This window comes from Leopardus geoffroyi, chromosome X (assembly GCF_018350155.1).
Source record: "Leopardus geoffroyi isolate Oge1 chromosome X, O.geoffroyi_Oge1_pat1.0, whole genome shotgun sequence".
NCBI lineage: Eukaryota > Metazoa > Chordata > Mammalia > Carnivora > Felidae > Leopardus > Leopardus geoffroyi.
Genome location: NC_059343.1, coordinates 88,235,994 through 88,253,024, shown reverse-complemented (window position 1 = coordinate 88,253,024; position 17,031 = coordinate 88,235,994). Strand labels below are relative to the sequence as shown.

The 17,031-nt window shown below is 34.3% G+C and overlaps 1 protein-coding gene across 5 annotated transcripts in view; it reads left to right on the top strand.

Annotated features, from left to right (window-relative positions):
• RBM41 (RNA binding motif protein 41) overlaps nt 1-17,031 on the top strand; it is a 64,049-nt gene that overhangs the window by 37,677 nt on the left and 9,341 nt on the right. For all 5 annotated transcript variants that reach the window (XM_045472977.1, XM_045472981.1, XM_045472980.1 and 2 more), the window contains exon 5: nt 1,848-2,251. In XM_045472977.1, the coding sequence (XP_045328933.1) occupies nt 1,848-2,251 (404 nt within the window). The remainder of the gene's footprint in view (nt 1-1,847; nt 2,252-17,031) is intronic.

Below are 17,031 nucleotides of genomic sequence, written 5' to 3'. Positions count from 1 at the left end.
AGAAAGCAGTTATGTAAAGTGACTTTAACACAACATTTGTACATGTATTCATTCCTAAAACTGTATTCAGTGGTTTTATTATTGATAGTTGTATTAGTATTGTTATTGACATTTTAAAATTCTATAAAAACCAAGAAGTTTGAGTAAAAACCTTGAATATTACATTTAAAGTGGACGTACCAGTATGAGCTCATGATTTATTTTTCTTTTAAAAGAATTTCCTAGTGTTGTCCAGTGAAAAGGCCTAGAAGCAACAACTTAACATCTGTGAACACACCTGAAAACACATTGTGGTTTCTAAATACTATTCCCCATTAAAAGGACCCAGGGTCCTTGGAGAGATAATCTAGGTTTGAGTCAGGGAATATTCAAAATGAATTTGTAACACCTTGCTGTGCCAAAAAAATGGAAAGCAACACAGGAGCCAATTTGAAGGGACTTACTGGTCCCAAGTGAGATAATTTGACCACCAAAAAGAATAAAGACTACATTTAATTGAAACACAATCAAACATATGAAAATGGTCTCACGATTATACTAAAAATAATCATTGGTTACCATTGGACATTTCTAAGGTACCAACTCATTACTCTCATAGTTGGTAAATACTGGGAAAAAAATCAAGCATTTGTCCTGCCTTTCCTGTATAAACTGTATATGGGAAAACCAAATAATTGACGGTAAGTTCATTATAGGATTCCAGATAATAAATACAACAGAAATAATAGAATTAATAAACACAAAATGAATAATATAATTAGGGGAGTTCCATTTTGCAACTCTTAATTAATAGATCTAGGCAATGGTCATCCATAGATGCAAATCCCATTAGGTGAATGGGAAGACTTCACAGTGGAGGGATCAGACTAACACTGTCTGAATCTGCTGATCAACTTTAGCAACATTAAAGTGGGACCACCAAACATGTGCCCTATGACATGACATAATAGGAAGTATACATCTATCTGTGGAGGATCGTTGCCTAAAATATTGAGCATAAATCTAATCACATCTCTAGGTCAGCACTATCTTAATGCAGTGTTCCACAATGATGTAAATGGTTTCTATCTATTCTGCCCTTCATGGTATCCACTAGCTACATATGTCTCTCAAGCATTTGAAATGTGACTAGTTAACTGGGGAGCTGACATTTAAAACATTAATTTAAATAGATTTGTGTGGCCAATGACTATTGTCTTAGCGTAGCTCTAGATTTAACTGCCAGTTTGTAAGAAATAGAGGGGATTAAGGAACAAGTGAAACAATAACATGAGGAACAATAAGTCAAATTTCATTTGTTCTCTGGACAAATGATGTGGTTCCTCCAATAATTCAATGGGATGTGGAAAAAATGAGTTGGAGGGGTGTAAATGAAGGGGCACTGTTTTAAAATAGAACAGACTTAAGAGCTATAACAGCCAAAGCCTGGTTTAGATTCTGCATTGAACGGCCAAGTGTAAAAAGATAACTTTGAGAGAATCAGAGCCATTTGAATATGAACTCCATTGTAGATGATACTAAGGTATTATTCTGTGGAGTGGGATAATGCCACACTGGTTACATTTTTAATGTCCTTATCAGTTAGGTGCGTGTACTTGCATGACTCAGAGTGAGCACCTCCTTAGATTTTGCACCCGAGGGACCTCACTTGCCTCACCATAGTTCCACCCTTGCTTGAGATACACTGCATTAAACCAACTATATACTACTGTCATTTGTCAAAGGTTGTAATCACTTACCCCAACGGAGTTTCTATATCTGAAATCCAAGATTTAATTTTTATTTATTTGTCAAAAGTTTTATTGGTAGGCTTTGTAGAACTTCCCTATCTCTTTGTCTTGATCTAGATGAACCCCAAAAGAAGAACAAAGGTGATCCCATGAACAACCTGGAAAGTTTTTACCAAGAGATGATAATGAAAAAACGTCTTGAAGAGTTCCAACTTATGAGAGGTGAACCCTTTGCTTCCCACTCACTGGTCTCAGCTACATCAGTGGGAGATAGTGGCACAGCTGAGAACCCGTCATTACTCCAGGACAAGGGAAAGCAGGCAGCACAGGGTAAAGGTCCCAGTCTCCATGTGGCAAAAGTTTTTGATAATTCACCTGAGCAGTGTTGGACTGGGCCTAAGAAGCTGACGCAGCCAATAGAATTTGTCCCAGAAGATGAGATCCAGAGAAATCGTTTGTCAGAGGAAGAGATCCGAAAAATTCCTATGTTTTCTTCATATAATCCAGGGGAGCCAAACAAGGTATAGGCCAAACCAAGAAAAAAAACATGGGTTGTTTTAATTTTTCTTTACCTCTACCTAAATTAATACTTTTAAATTAGCTTTGATTATACTAAGGAATCGTGACATAGGCATAGTGATTGTGTTTTTCCTTGACTTTGACTATTAATTCTCTTCATACTATATAAATAGCATATTTCCTCTGATGTTCTTTGTGGTTTCCTGAGGTCCTAAGCTATCCTTAGAATTTTAAAGAAATCTTGATGAGACTCTAGTCCATACCCACTAGAGGCCCTGAATTGAAGGGAAAGTAACCTCCAGTTTCCTAGGCTAGTAATAAATCAAGTAGTATTCCTAAGACCACCATATCAGGTAACCATGGTGCCTCTGAAATTAGTCAATAAATAATTGGCCACCTGGTTGTGAGTAGGGTTTAGTGTTATTGCATGAGTTTTTTTCTTTAGAATGCTCCATCTGGCTTTCATATGACATATGACTTGAAACTGCTAATAGCTAAGCAGCAAAGTAAAAGTTCAAGGCCTCTAAGGCTTGAGAAATTGACAAATATATAAGAATTGTAAACCTTGTTTTATTGATCACATCATTATTTCACATTATTGGTATATGTTAACATCCAGAATGGAAAACTTTGTTATGTCGCCCAAAGAGGCAACACAAGCCCCTGGAGCATATACTTGGCCGTGTTTAATTTAAAAAACAAAAACAAAAAAAATAATGTTAGCTTCTGGCTGTCCCTGAATTTTAAAAAAAGACATTGTAGATGAGGAATATTAAAGCAGTTTTTTCTGAATGACTGCATTTCTAATATATTCTTGCTGTTCAAGGACAGCTTGATTTGTGTTTTTTATTATAAAATATTACTAATATACAAAAATTTAAAGAATAATATAACAAAAACCCTCATACCTAGCCAGCCATCTTAACCAGTTCTTCATAGTTTCCCTATTTGCTTGTTAGAAAAATAGAGCCTTACAGACACACCTGAAGACTTCCAGGTATCCCTCACCAATCCCATTTCCCTGTCTCCACTCCAGAGGTAACTACTATCCTGAATTTGCTATTTATCATCCTGATGCATGTTTTTATATTTTTGCTACATATTTATATATTCATAAACAAAATATAACTTTACATATTTTAAAACTATATAGATGATGTCATACTCGACATATTCTTCTACAACTTGCTTTTTTGATTCAATATACATAATGTTTTTGAAACTTATTTTAATAATATAAGGAACTATGGAGTATTACATTGTAGAAATACACTATAATTCATTTATCCATTCTCCTGAAGATATTTTCTTTTTCTTTTTGCTATTACAGACCATTCTGCAACAAACATTGTACGTATCTCCTGTTGCATATGTACAAGAGTTTCTCTAGGACAGTTTTTCAAACTTGTGGTTACAATTGTAGGTTACAACAAGCAATTTTTCTAATGAAACAAAATAGAATAGAATAGAAAATATCAAAGTACATTCTGTAGAGTAAGGGTGTTGACTGTTTCTGGAAGCTTTTGGTTTGGTTGTGTGTGTGTGGGGGGGGGGGGGGTATATATGTGTGCCAGAATGTAAAATGCATTTCTTCCTATGGATCTAGTCAAAAAAGTTGGAAAAATATTGCTCTATTGCAGTGATTCTTAAATGTTAGTATGGACCAGAATCACCTGGAAGGGCCTGAGAGTTTGCATTTCCAACAAGCTCCCATGAGGTGCTGATGCTACTGGTCTGAGAGTGACATTTTAAGAATCACTGTTCTGTATTACATTCCTAGGAGTGGAATTACTGTGATATAGGGTATGTATATATTCAACTCCATGAGCAGGGTTTCAAAATCTCTTTCATATCCTTGCCAAGACTCTTTAGTGTTGGACTTTTCATTTTTGCCAGTCTAAAATGTTTGAAGGTATCTCATTGACTTCATTTGCAGGTTTCTGATTTCCGATGAAGTTATGCTTGTAATCATACATTTATTAGCCTTTCAGCAACCTTCTGTGCATTGCCTGTTCCATTTCTTTCCCCACTATTTGATTGCCTAGTTTTTCATATTATTTACAGAAATTATTTTTAAATTCTGGATATAAACACATGTTGCTTATTTAGCAAATATATTCTTCCAGTGGGGGGGCTTATCTTTTAAACGTTATTTCTGATATCTTTTGTTAACCAGAAATCTTTCATTTTAATATAATCAGATCATCAGTATTTTATTTGATGGTTTGTACTTTTTGAGTCATTTCAAGGAAATCCTTCCCTACAAAACCAACAAAAAGTACACAAACAACCCAATGAAAATGGCCAAAAGATATGAACAAGAAACTCACAGAAGAGAAAACATGAATAACCAATTAATTACAAAATCTTATTAATAAGTAATCAAAGAAATGTAAAATAAAACTACAGTGAGAAACCATTTAACACCCAGGAAGTTGGTATACATTTAAAGGCCTGACAGTGCCAATGAATGAATATAAATGAGGACAATCGCTTTTATGAACTCTGTAGCAATATCTAGTAAAATGGAAGATGCTCATACACTATAAGTCAGCAATTCCACTCCTAGGTATCTATCTTAGAGGAACTCTTACATGTGAACATTAGATGTTATAAAGATATTCATCGTAGCACAGTTTATAAACAGCACACTTGTTCATCAGCAGGAGAATGGATAAAGCATGGTATATTCATAAAATAGAATATTGTACAGTATAGAAAATGAATAAAATAGAATTACAGGTATCAATATACATGAAACTCACAAACATAATGTTGAATGAAAAAAGCTACTTGCAGACTTCTGGTTTTAGCTCCAATGTGTAAAGTGCTTGGAAGTTATCATTCATGTCTTATAACAAGAAAAACAGCTGAACAAATAAAACAGCAATGACTTTTCTTGGACCCATCAGAGAATTGAAGTCACAGAGCAAATTGCAACCCCCAAGTCTGGAAAGACAGGCAATTACAGAGAATCACAGCCCAGATCTGCTTTTCAGGAGCAGAAAGCACTGTAGCCATAAACTGGTAGGGACACTTACGCAGTAACTTTAACAAACTGCTGGAAGCAGGGTGTAGATTGTTTGAGTGACAAACTCTAGGGGCCTCAGTCTATGAAGGCCCTCATATTTTCATGATTTTTACCTCCAGGAACTCCATTAAGTTCTCAATGGGAAGGGCCAAGAAACAATCTCCTGTTCCTGGCATGAGGAAGGGAAAAGTAATCATTTTGAAATCTACCCAGAGCTCCTACCTAACAAAGGGATACCCAGCAAGTGAAACATCTTTACCAAAGCCTTCTCCAGCCTGGGAGAAGGGAAATTATCCAACTCCCGAGGCCTCTAACCTTCCTGTCTCATCTAAGGGGCGGGGGGGGGGGGGGGGGGGGGGACTAGAAGACACTTGTGAAGGTTACAGGCTGGGGACACAGACATGCTAAAAGACTTGAGACTTAATTATGTGATTACGGAATGTTTCTCCCTGCCCCACAGATCAATGGGGCTTCAATATAATAACTATGGACTACAGCTGAAAGACTTGCAAGATTCAGACTCCATTTAAGGAGGTATTAGGGAATCTGAAAGAAAATAGGGGAGAAAAAGCAAGAACATTAGGGGAAATTGAAACCTCTGACACCTACAGCTAGAGTAAACACTAAACACCATCAACTCCTTGCCAGATTAACATAAAACCTGTACTAATGGCCTGTTTACCTTAACTCCTCTTAACTTAGACATCATGTCCAGTTTTCAACAAAAAAAAATGGCAAGGCATGCTAAAAGAAAAGCCAGTCTGAAGAGACCAAGCAAACATCAGAACCAAACTCAGATATGCAAGTTTTAGAATTATATGATAATATTTAAATTTAACTTAAATTTAAAATAACTATGATTAATATGCTAAAGAATCTATTAGAGAAAATAAACAATATGCAAGAACAGATGGGTAGTGTAAGCAGATAGAAACTCAGAATCAGAAGGAGATGCAAGAAATCAGAAACACTAAAAAGAAATGCTTTTGATAGATTCATCAGTGGACTGGAAGTGGCCAAGGAAAGAATCCATATGCTTGAAGACATGTCAATAAAAACCTTCCAAACTGAAATGCAAAGAGAAAAAGAACTGTAAAAAATTGAAAATAATATCCAAGAGCTATGGACAATTTCAAAAGGTATAACATACATGTGATTGGAATACCAGAAGGAGAATAAAGAAAAGGAGCAGAAGAGATAGCTGAAGTAGGAATGGCTGAGAAGTTTCCAAAATTAATGGTAGACACAGGACCACAGATTCAGGATCTGGGAAGACAATATCAATCAGGATAAATAACCCCAGACTAAGTGTATCATGTTCAAACACAGAATACTGATCCAAAGAGAAAATCTTGAAAACACCCAGAGGAAACACTTTACCTATAGAGGAACAATAAAAATTACATTGGATCTCTCATCAGAAATCAGACACGCAAGAAGAGAAAGGTGAAATATTTAAAGTATTGAAGGAAAAAAACACCCATCTAGAAATCTGTATACAGCAAAACAATCCTTCTAAAGTTAACCAAAAAATACTTTCTCAGACAAACAAAAACTGAGGGAATTTGTCAGCAGTAAATCTGTCTTGTGAGAAAAAAATTTTTTTTTTAAGTTTTTCCGGAGAGAAGGAAAATGATATAGGCCAGAAAATCAGATCTCTATAAAGAAAAGAAGAGCATAGGAGAAGGAATACGTGAAGGTAAAATGAAATCTTTTATTTTCTTATTTTTAAGTGATCTAAAAGATAACTATTCAAAGTAATGTGTGAGGTAATTATAGCATATTGATAAATGAATGTTATAAGGCAGGAATGTTATAAGGAATAGGAGGGAAGAATTAGTATTTGGTGTATATAACTATTATAAGTTACCTGCACTACCTGTGAAGTGGTATGATGTTATTTGAGAGTGGGCTTAGATTAGTCATAAATGAGTATTGTAAACTCTTAGGCAACCACTAAAAAATTATAAAATGGAATATAATTGATATGCCAAAAGGGGTGAAAATGGAATCATATAAAATGATACCCATTCTCTATAATCTTTTCCACAAAATAGAAACTTTCTAACCCATTTTATGAAACCAGCCTTAGCTTAATACCCAAACCAGATAAAATCATTAAATAAAGCAAAACTACAGATCAATAATATCTCTCAGAGCACAGAGAAAAATCTTAAATTTTAGGAAAATAAAAATAGTTTGATTGAAAAATTAAAATATTTGGAAATGAAATCCAACAGGTATAAAAATAATTATATTTCATGATCAAGCAAGATTTATTCGAGGTGTCTATGGCTGATTCAACATTTGAAAATCAATTAATATAATCTACCACATCAACAAACTAAGGAAAAATTATATAATTATTTCAATTGATGTAGAAAAGGCATTTGACAAAATGAAAACTCATTCATGACAAAAACTCTCAGCAAACTAGGAATAGAAAGAAACACCCTCAACCTCCTTAAGATTATCTACAAAACCCTACAGCTAACATACTTAATGGTGGGGAACTGGGTGCTTTCCCCTTTGATCAGGAATAAGACAAAGATGTACCCTCTCCCTGCTTCTTTTCAGTATTGTACTAGAAATGCTAACTAGTGCAATAAGAAAAGAAACAGCACACAGATTGAGAAGAAAAAAAAATTGTCTTTTTTCACAGATGACATGTATGTCTATATAGAAAATTCCGAAGAATCAATAACAACAATGTGAAAGAACTATGGGAATAAATGCAATATAGCAAGGTTGGAGGATACAAGGTTTATATGCAAAAGCCAATTGCTTTTCTGTACACCGAGAAATGAACAATTGAAATTTAAATTTAAAACTCAATGCTGTTTACAAAAGCACCACAAAAAGTAAAATACTTACGTATAAATCTAACAAAATATGTACAGGATCTATGTACAGAAAACTATAAAACTCTGATGAAAAATTAAAGAAGATGATAAATGCAGAGATATTTATGTTCATGGATTGCAAGACTTAACACTGTTAAGAAGTCAGTTGTACCCAAATTGATATGTAGATTCCACACAATCCCAACAAAATCCTGGCAAGCTATTTTGTAGATATAGACCAACTGATTATAAGTTTATGTGGAAAGACAAAAGACCCAGAATATCCAACATAATACTGAAGAAGAGCAAAGTTGGAGGACTAATACTATCCATGTTTGAGATTTACTATAATCAAAAAGGGTGGTGTTGGTGAAAAAAAGACATAGATCAATTGAGCAGAATAGAGACTCCAGAAATAGACTCACACAAATATAATGAACTAATCTTTGACAAGAGAGCAAAGGCAGTTCAATGAAGAAAGGGCAGTCTTTTCAACAAATTATGCTAAAACAACAAACTGGTTATCTACATGCAAAATAGGAATCTAAACACAGATCTCAAAATGAGATCTCAAAAATGAGGTCTCAAAAAATGACCTCAAAATAGGTCATAGACCTAATGTAAAGCACAGTACTATAACACTTATAGAAGAAAATAGAAAATCTAAATGACCTTGTGTTTGGTGATGCATCTATAGACACAACACCAAAAGCATAATTTGTGAAAGAAAAAAATTGATAAATCAGACTTTATTAAATTTATAAACTTCTGTTTTGTGAAAGACACTTTTAAGAAAATCAAAAGCCAAGCCACAGACTAGAAGAAAATATTTGTAAAACATTTCTAATAAAGGACTTTCATCCAAAATACAAAGACATGTCTTTGAGACACTTTGTCTTTTTCACAAAGACATGGAAGTCAACAGTAGTGAAACAAACAACCCAATTAAAACATGGGCAAAATGTAAGAACAGTCACCTCACCAAAGAAGTTATATACATGTCAAATTAGCATATGAAAAGCAGCTCATCATCGCTGTCATCAGGGAATTGCAAAATAAAACAACAGTGAGATGCCATTACACACCTATTAGAATGGCTAAAATTCACAATAAAACTGACAATACTAAATGCTATTGAGGATGATGAGCAACAGGAACTCCTACTCATTGCTGGTGAGAATAGAAAATATTACGACTTCTTTGAAGTCAGTTCAGCAGTCTCACAAAGCTAAACATTGTTTTACCGTATAATCCAGTAATTACGCTGTTATTTACCCAATTGATTTGAAAACCTATATTTATACAAAAACCAGCATGTGAATGTTTATCAGTTTTGCTCATAATTGCCAAAAACTGGAAGCAATTAGAATGTCCTTCAGTAGATGAATGGATACATTCACCTGTGCTGCATCTATACAGTGGGATATAATTCGTCAATAAAGAGAGCTGACAAGCCACAGAAAGGCACAGAGGAACTATAAATATATTAATAAGTGAAAGCCAGTATTAAAAGACTATATACTGTATGATTCCAATTATGTGACATTACAGAAAACACAAAAATGTAGAGATAGTAAATGACCAATGGTTGCCAGGAGTTCAGGGGGTTGGAGAAGAGAGAAATGGGGGAAGCACAGCATTTTTAAGGCAGTAAAGTTATTCTATAAGATAATATAATGGTGGATGCAAGATATGCATTTGTCAAAGCCCATAAAACTGTACAGCATGAAGAGTGACCCTTAATGTATACAAATATTAAAAAATCATTTGAGAGATTGGGGAACCCTGGGAAAGAATGAAGACTATGACAAGACAATCTTACAGATATATGAAGCAACCTCAATGAAGGTATGTGGGTGAAAGATGCTGACTTAAGTATCTTTGGAAATATGTGGAGTCTAGAAGACTAAAAACAGAAGTCACTGTACCCTAGTTAATAAGGTTGCACATAATCACTGTACCCTAGTTAATAAGGTTGTGTCTCACGAGGGTACTGGTTAACAATCCTGATACTGATACACATGTATAATGAAATGGAGCAATTAAGTAAATGGATGGCAGGTGGTGGGAGCCAGGTTTCTCACTGGTAGAATTCACAGACAAGCAAAGAAAAGAAGCTAGAATGATCCATATAATGGTTTAGAGTTGGAGACAGCAGCATGAAATCATGTTTAGCTTAGTATAGATATAGATGATTATATATAAAATATTTATAGATATGTATATATACACAGGTTAGTATAAGCATAATTTTTTTCTCTGTCAGCTGAGAGGGTCTAAATGAAGTGATACTCCATTGGCAACAAGCATGTTCAGTACCCAAATCTTAGTTTGTAATACCATTCTCTTGTAAAAGGAACCAGGACTCCTTAGAGATATGACTGATTCTAGTAGTGGGGCAGGAAATGTACAAGATGAGCCTTGAACATTTTGTAGTGACAGAAAGTAAGAAAGTGCTGAAAACAACAACATAAAAACATTGTTGGGAATATGCCAAAGGAGCACAAGAGCCAACTGAAAGAGTTTCCAGTGACCAAAGCTGGAACAACTTGTGCAACAAACTAGGTGAATTAATATTGGATTATAACCTAAAGTATAGGATAAATAGCTATGACTGCATGCTGATAATAAAATGGTTGAGTAAATCAAATAACTGGGGGAGATAAGATAAATATCCCACACAGAACAATTTTAAATAATTTACATAGATGCTCCATCTCAAACTGGGGGAGCATAACTTTCCACTTCTTAGTTTTGAGGTATTGAGTGACTTATTTCCAAAGAGTACAGTATGGAAAGGCAAGAAAAAAAGACTAATATTGCAGCGTAGAAACCTAACAAACACTGCCTCAGCCAGTTGTTCAAGGCCAACATCAACAGTCATTAATCACGATGATAGTATGCATACTTGATGTGATATGTTCAAAATTGAACTTTCCTCTCTGGTCTTCCTTCTCATAATCCATAACCCCAATCTAACATGAGAAAAACACCAAAAAAAAAAAAATCTAGTAGTGGGCCATCCTACAAAATACCTGACCAGGATTCCTCAAAACTGTCAAGATCATTAAAAACAAGAAGTCTGAGAAACTGCCACAACCAAGAGGAGCCTAAAGACACATGAAAACTAAATGTACTGTGGTAACCTGGATGGAATCCTGAAACAAGAAAAGGATATTAGGGAAAAACTAAGGAAATCTAAATAAACTATGGCCTTTGGTTAATAATAAGGTATCAATATTCATTCATTCATTTTAACAAATGCACCATAGCAATGTAAGATGTTAATTATAGGGGAGACTGGGTGTGGGGTATGTGGGAACTCTTTGTACTACCTTCTCAGTTTTTCTGTAAATCTAAAACTGTTCTAAAAAATAATCTACTTTTTAAACATTTAAAACAGATACCTGCATAAAAATGCATACAGTTTTATACTATTTATGTAAAGTTCAAAACATGCAAAACAGAACTGTATATTGCAGAGGGATGCCAGGAAGTTTCATCCTGTACTATCACTTGGAGTATCTGTTTTTCTGTTTCACAGAAATGGTAATCTTGTTTTTGAGCCTAGCTGTATCTTTGTGTGTGTGTGTGTGTGTGTGTGTGTGTGTGTGTGCGCGCACGTTTGTGTGTGTGTGTGAATATATATGTATGTTGGTGATACGTACATACATACATACCTGTGTGTGTGAATATATATGTATGTTGGTGATATGTTCATACATATCTGTGTGTGTGTGTGTGTGTGTGTGTGTGTGTGTGTGTGTGTGTGTGTTTGGAGCAGAGAAGATGCATCCAAGCAAGAAGTGACCAAGCCACGTCTACCAGAAGTCATCTTGATTTTTAAAAAATGTTCATATCAAAGGGAGCCATCTTAGTATGGATCTTTCCTACTTGGTGAGAAACTTGCAGTATGTTTCACATACTCCTTTCTATGGTTATTTAATTTGATGATGCTTTTATGATAAGTATTTCAGAGCCAAAACTCTAGATCACCTGAAATTACTTAAGTGAATCACAAGTCAGTCAATCTGTGCCTTTGCCTTTATGATACAAGTGTAGTTAAATCTAAATATGCAATATCCAGCTTCTAAAGTCTTTGAGACACAAAGAGACTCTTATTATATAACGTTTAATATATTTATTTGTGTTTTAGTGGTTAACTCATTTAAGTGGGCTCTATTTTCTAGCTCTTTGCTTATGCCGCTTTTCTCTGAATTCTTCTCAAGTTCCATTAAACTGTAAAGGTTATAGTTTATTCTAGCTAACATATAGAGATTTTTTTCTTCCATCTTTTCTTATTGTAGTAAAACACATGTAACTTGAGATCTACCCTGTTAACAATAATGTAACTTGAGATCTACCCTCTTAACAATATTTTAAGTATATGTTACAGTGTTGTTAACTATAGGCACAATGTTGTCCAGCACATCTCTAGAACTTTTCATCCTGCATGACTGAACTTCATAAGTATCGAATAGCAACTCCCCATTTCCCTCTCCCTTCAGCCCCTGACAACCACCATTCTACTTTTGCTTCAATGAGTTTGACTACTATAGATAACCACATATAAGTGAAATCATGTAGTATTTGTCCTTCTGTGACTGGCTTATTGCATTTAGCATAATGCACTCAAGATTCATCCATGTTGTAGCATATGACCAGATTTTCTTCCTTTTTCTGGATGAATGGTATTCCATTGTATGTGTATACCACATCTTCTTTATCCACTCATCCATGATGGATATTGCCACCTCTTGGCTATTGTGAACAGTGTTTTCATGTGTGTTCAGATATCTCTTTGATATTCTGATTTTAATTCTTTTGGATAAGTATCTGGAAGTGGGATTGCTGGACCATATGGTAGTTCTATTTTTAATTTTTTGTAGCACCTCCATACTGTTCATAGTGGCTGCACCATTTTACATTCTGCCAATAGTGTACAGGAATTCCAATTTGTGTACATCCTTGCCAAATTATTTCCTGTATGTGTTCTTTGAAGAAATGTCTATTTAGGTCTTTTGCCCATTTTTAAAATTTTTTATTCTTTAATGTTTATTTATTTTTGAGAGCGATAGAGTGAGCAGCAGAGGGGCAGAGGGAGAGGGAGAAAGAGAATCCCAAGCAGGCTTCATGCTGTCAGCCCAGATTGCAATGTGGGGCTCAATCTCATGAACCCGTGAGATCATGACCTGACCTGAAAGCAGGAGGCGGTTGCTCAACTGACTGAGCCACCCAGGTGCCCCTTGCGTGTTTTTTTTTTTTTTTTAATTGGGTTATCTGTCTTTTTGCTGTTGAGTTGTAAGAGTTCCTTATATATTTTAGATATTAACTTCTAATAAGATATTTGGTTTATAAATATATTCTTCCATTCTGTTGGTTACCTTTTCACTTTGCTGATTGTTTCCTTTGCTGTACAGAAGTATTTCAGTCGATGTAGTCCCACTTTATTTTTGCTTTTGCTGCCTGTGCTTCTCATGTAATATTCAGTTGACTGGATTTTGACTGAATTCAGTTGAGTTGACTTTTGTGTGTGGTATAAAATAAGAGTCCAGTTTTGTTATTTTGCATGTGGATACCAACTTTTCCCAGCACCATTTGTTGAAGGAACTATCTTTTCCAAATTATGTATTCTTGCCCCTCTGTTGATCAGTTGACTGTATATGTGTGAGTTTATTTCTGGGTTCTATTCTCTTCCATTGGTCTATATAACTGTCTTTATGCTAGTTTGCTCTTTTGATTACTGTAGATTTGTAATATGTTTCAAAATTAAGTGAGAGGCCTCCAGTTTGTTTCTTATTTTTCACGATTGCTTTGGCTATTTGGGGTCTCTTGTGGTTCCATATGAATTTTAGGATTGTTTTTTTCTATTCCTATAAAAACTATTGGGATTTTGATAGGAATTGCATTAAATCTGTAGATCACTTTAGGTAGTGTGTAAATTTTAACAATATTGTTTTCCAGTCCATGAACATGGGACATTTTTGCATTTGTGTCTTCTTTAATTTTTTTTAGCAATGTTTTGTGGTCTTCAGTGTACTAGTCCTTCATTTCCTTGGCTGTCTTTTTTTAATTGAAGAATGATTGACGTTTGAAAAAGCTGTACATATTTATTTTGCATTTTTTTGTCAATTTTTTATTTACTTTCTAGTTAAAATATAGTGTAATACTGTTTTCAGGAGTAAAATTTAGTGATTCATCACTTACAACATCCAGTAAAGCTGTACATATTTAATGTATGAATCTTGATGAGTTTGAAAATAAATGTACACCATGAAACTATCACCATATACAATGCCCTAAACTTAACCATCACCTCTAGAAATTTCCTTCCTCCTCCTTTGTTTTATCATAACATTTAACATAAGATCTACCCTCTTAATAAATTTTAAGTATCTGATACAGTATTGATAACTATATGCACCATGCTGTACAGTAGATCTATAGGATTTATTCATCTTGCGTGAACATCTTTGATGAACATCTCCCCAGTTAGCCCTCCTCCCAGCCTCACAGTAAACATGATTCTACTCTGCTTTTATGAGTTTGGCTGTGTTGGATGCCTGTTATAAATGGGATCATGTAGTATTTCTTCTGTGTTTTGTTTATTTCCCTTGGAATAGTGTCTTCCAAGTTTATGTTGTAGCAAATGAAAAGATTTTCTTTTTTTAAAAGGCCAAATAATATTCCATTGTATTTATACACATTTTCTTTATCCATTCATCTGTCAGTGGACATTTAGGTTGTTTCCATGTCTTTGCTATTGTAAATAATGCTGCACTGCACAAGGGAATGCAGATAGTTCTTCCAGATCCCAATTCCAGTTCTTTTGGGTATATACCCAGGGGTGGGATTGCAGGATTGTATGTTAGTTCTACTTTTAATTTTTTGAGGAACCTCCGTACTGTTTTCCATAGTGGTTATACTGATTTACATTCCCACCAATAGCATATAAGGCTTAGAATTTCTCCATATCCTCACCAACACTTACTTTTTGTTGTTGTTGTTATTAATAGCCATCCTAACAGATGTGAAGTGGTATTTCATTGAGGTTTTGATTTGCATTTTCCTGATAGTTAGTAATATTGAGCATCTTTTTATATACCTGTTGGCCATTTGTATGTCATTTTTGAAGAAATGACTATTCAGATCTTTTGCCCGTTTTTAAAATTGGGTTATTTGGGGTTTTTTGTTTTGTTTTGTTTTGTTTTGCTATTGCATTTCAGGAGTCCCTTATATGTTTTAGATATTAATCCTTTATCAGATATCAGATATATGATCTGCAAATATTTTCTCCTATTCTGTGCCTTGCTTTTTCATTTTGCTGATTTTTTTTTTGGCTGTACAGGTTTTTAGTTCTAATCATACTTGTTCATTTTTGCTTTTGTTGTTGCTTGTGCTTTGATGTCATATCCAGGAAGTCATTGCCAACATCATTGTCCAGAAGATTTTTTCTCTAATTTTTCTTCTAGGAGTTTTTGGAGTTTCAGATCTTATTTTAAAATATTGAATCCATTTTGGGTTGATTTTTATGTGTGGTGTGAGTTAAGCATCTACTTTAATTCTTTTGCTGTGGGTATCCAGTTTTCTCAACACCATTTATTATGAGACTATCTTTTTACCATTGTGTATTCTTGGCCCCCTTGTCAAAGATCAGTGTACCATAAATATGTGGTTTATTTCTGGACTCCCTATTCTGTTTTATTGGTCAATATGTTTGTTTCTTATGCCAGTACCATGCTGTTTTGATTACTGTAGCTTGAAATTAGGAAATATGATGCCTCCTGCTTTGTTCTTCTTCCTCAAGATTATTTTGTCTACTTGGGATCTCTTATGATTCCATATGCATTTGAGGATTTTTTTTTATTTCCATAAAAATTGACATTGGGATTTTGATAAGGATTATATTGAATCAGTAAATCACTTTGGGTAGTATGAACATTTTGATAGTACTTGCAGTCAATGAATATGGGATAGCTTTCCATTTATTTGTGTCTTTTTCAATTTCTTTCATCAATGTTATGTAGTTTTCTGTGTACAAGTCTTTAAGCTCCATGGTTAAGTTTATTTCTGAGCATTTTATTCTTTTTGATACTATTGTAAATGGGATTGGCTTTTTTCTTATTTCGTTTTCATGCAGTTCATTGTTAGGGTGTAAACATTTAGAAGGATTGATACTTTCATTGTTAGTGTAAACATTTAGAAGGATTGATATTAATTCTTCTTTAAGTGTTTGGTAGAATTCACCCATGAAGCCATCTGGTCCTGGGCTTTTCTGTGCTGTGAGGTTTTTGAAGACTGATTCAATCTCATTACTAGTTATAAATCTCGTTAGATTTTCTATTTATTCATGATTTAGTCTTGGTAGGTTGTACATTTCTAAGAATTTATCCTTTTCTACGTTATCCAATTTGTTGGCATACAGTTGTTCATAGTAGTCTCTTGTAATCCTTTCTTTTTCTGTGGCATCAGTTATAACATCTCCTCTTTTTTTTTCTGATTTTATTTGAGTCTTCCCTCCTTTTTCCTCTACCTAGCCAAAGGCAGTCAATTTTGTTGCTCTTTTTAAAAAGCCAGCTATTAGTTTAGTTGATTTTTTTCTAGTTTTTCTAATCTCCTTTGTTTATTTCTGCTTTAGTTTTTATTTCTTTCCTTCTACTAACTTTGGACTTAGTTTGCTTCTTTTCCTAGTTCCTTAATTGTAGAGTTAAGTTGTTTATTTGAAATCTTATTTTATTTTATTAATATATATATATATATATATATATATATATATATATATTTTAAAAGTTCATTTGTTTATTTTGAGAGAGAGCACACAAGCAAGGGGAGGGGCAGAAAGAGAGGGAGAAAAAGAATCCCCAAGCAGGCTCCACACTGTCAGCACAGAGCATGATGTGGGGCTCAA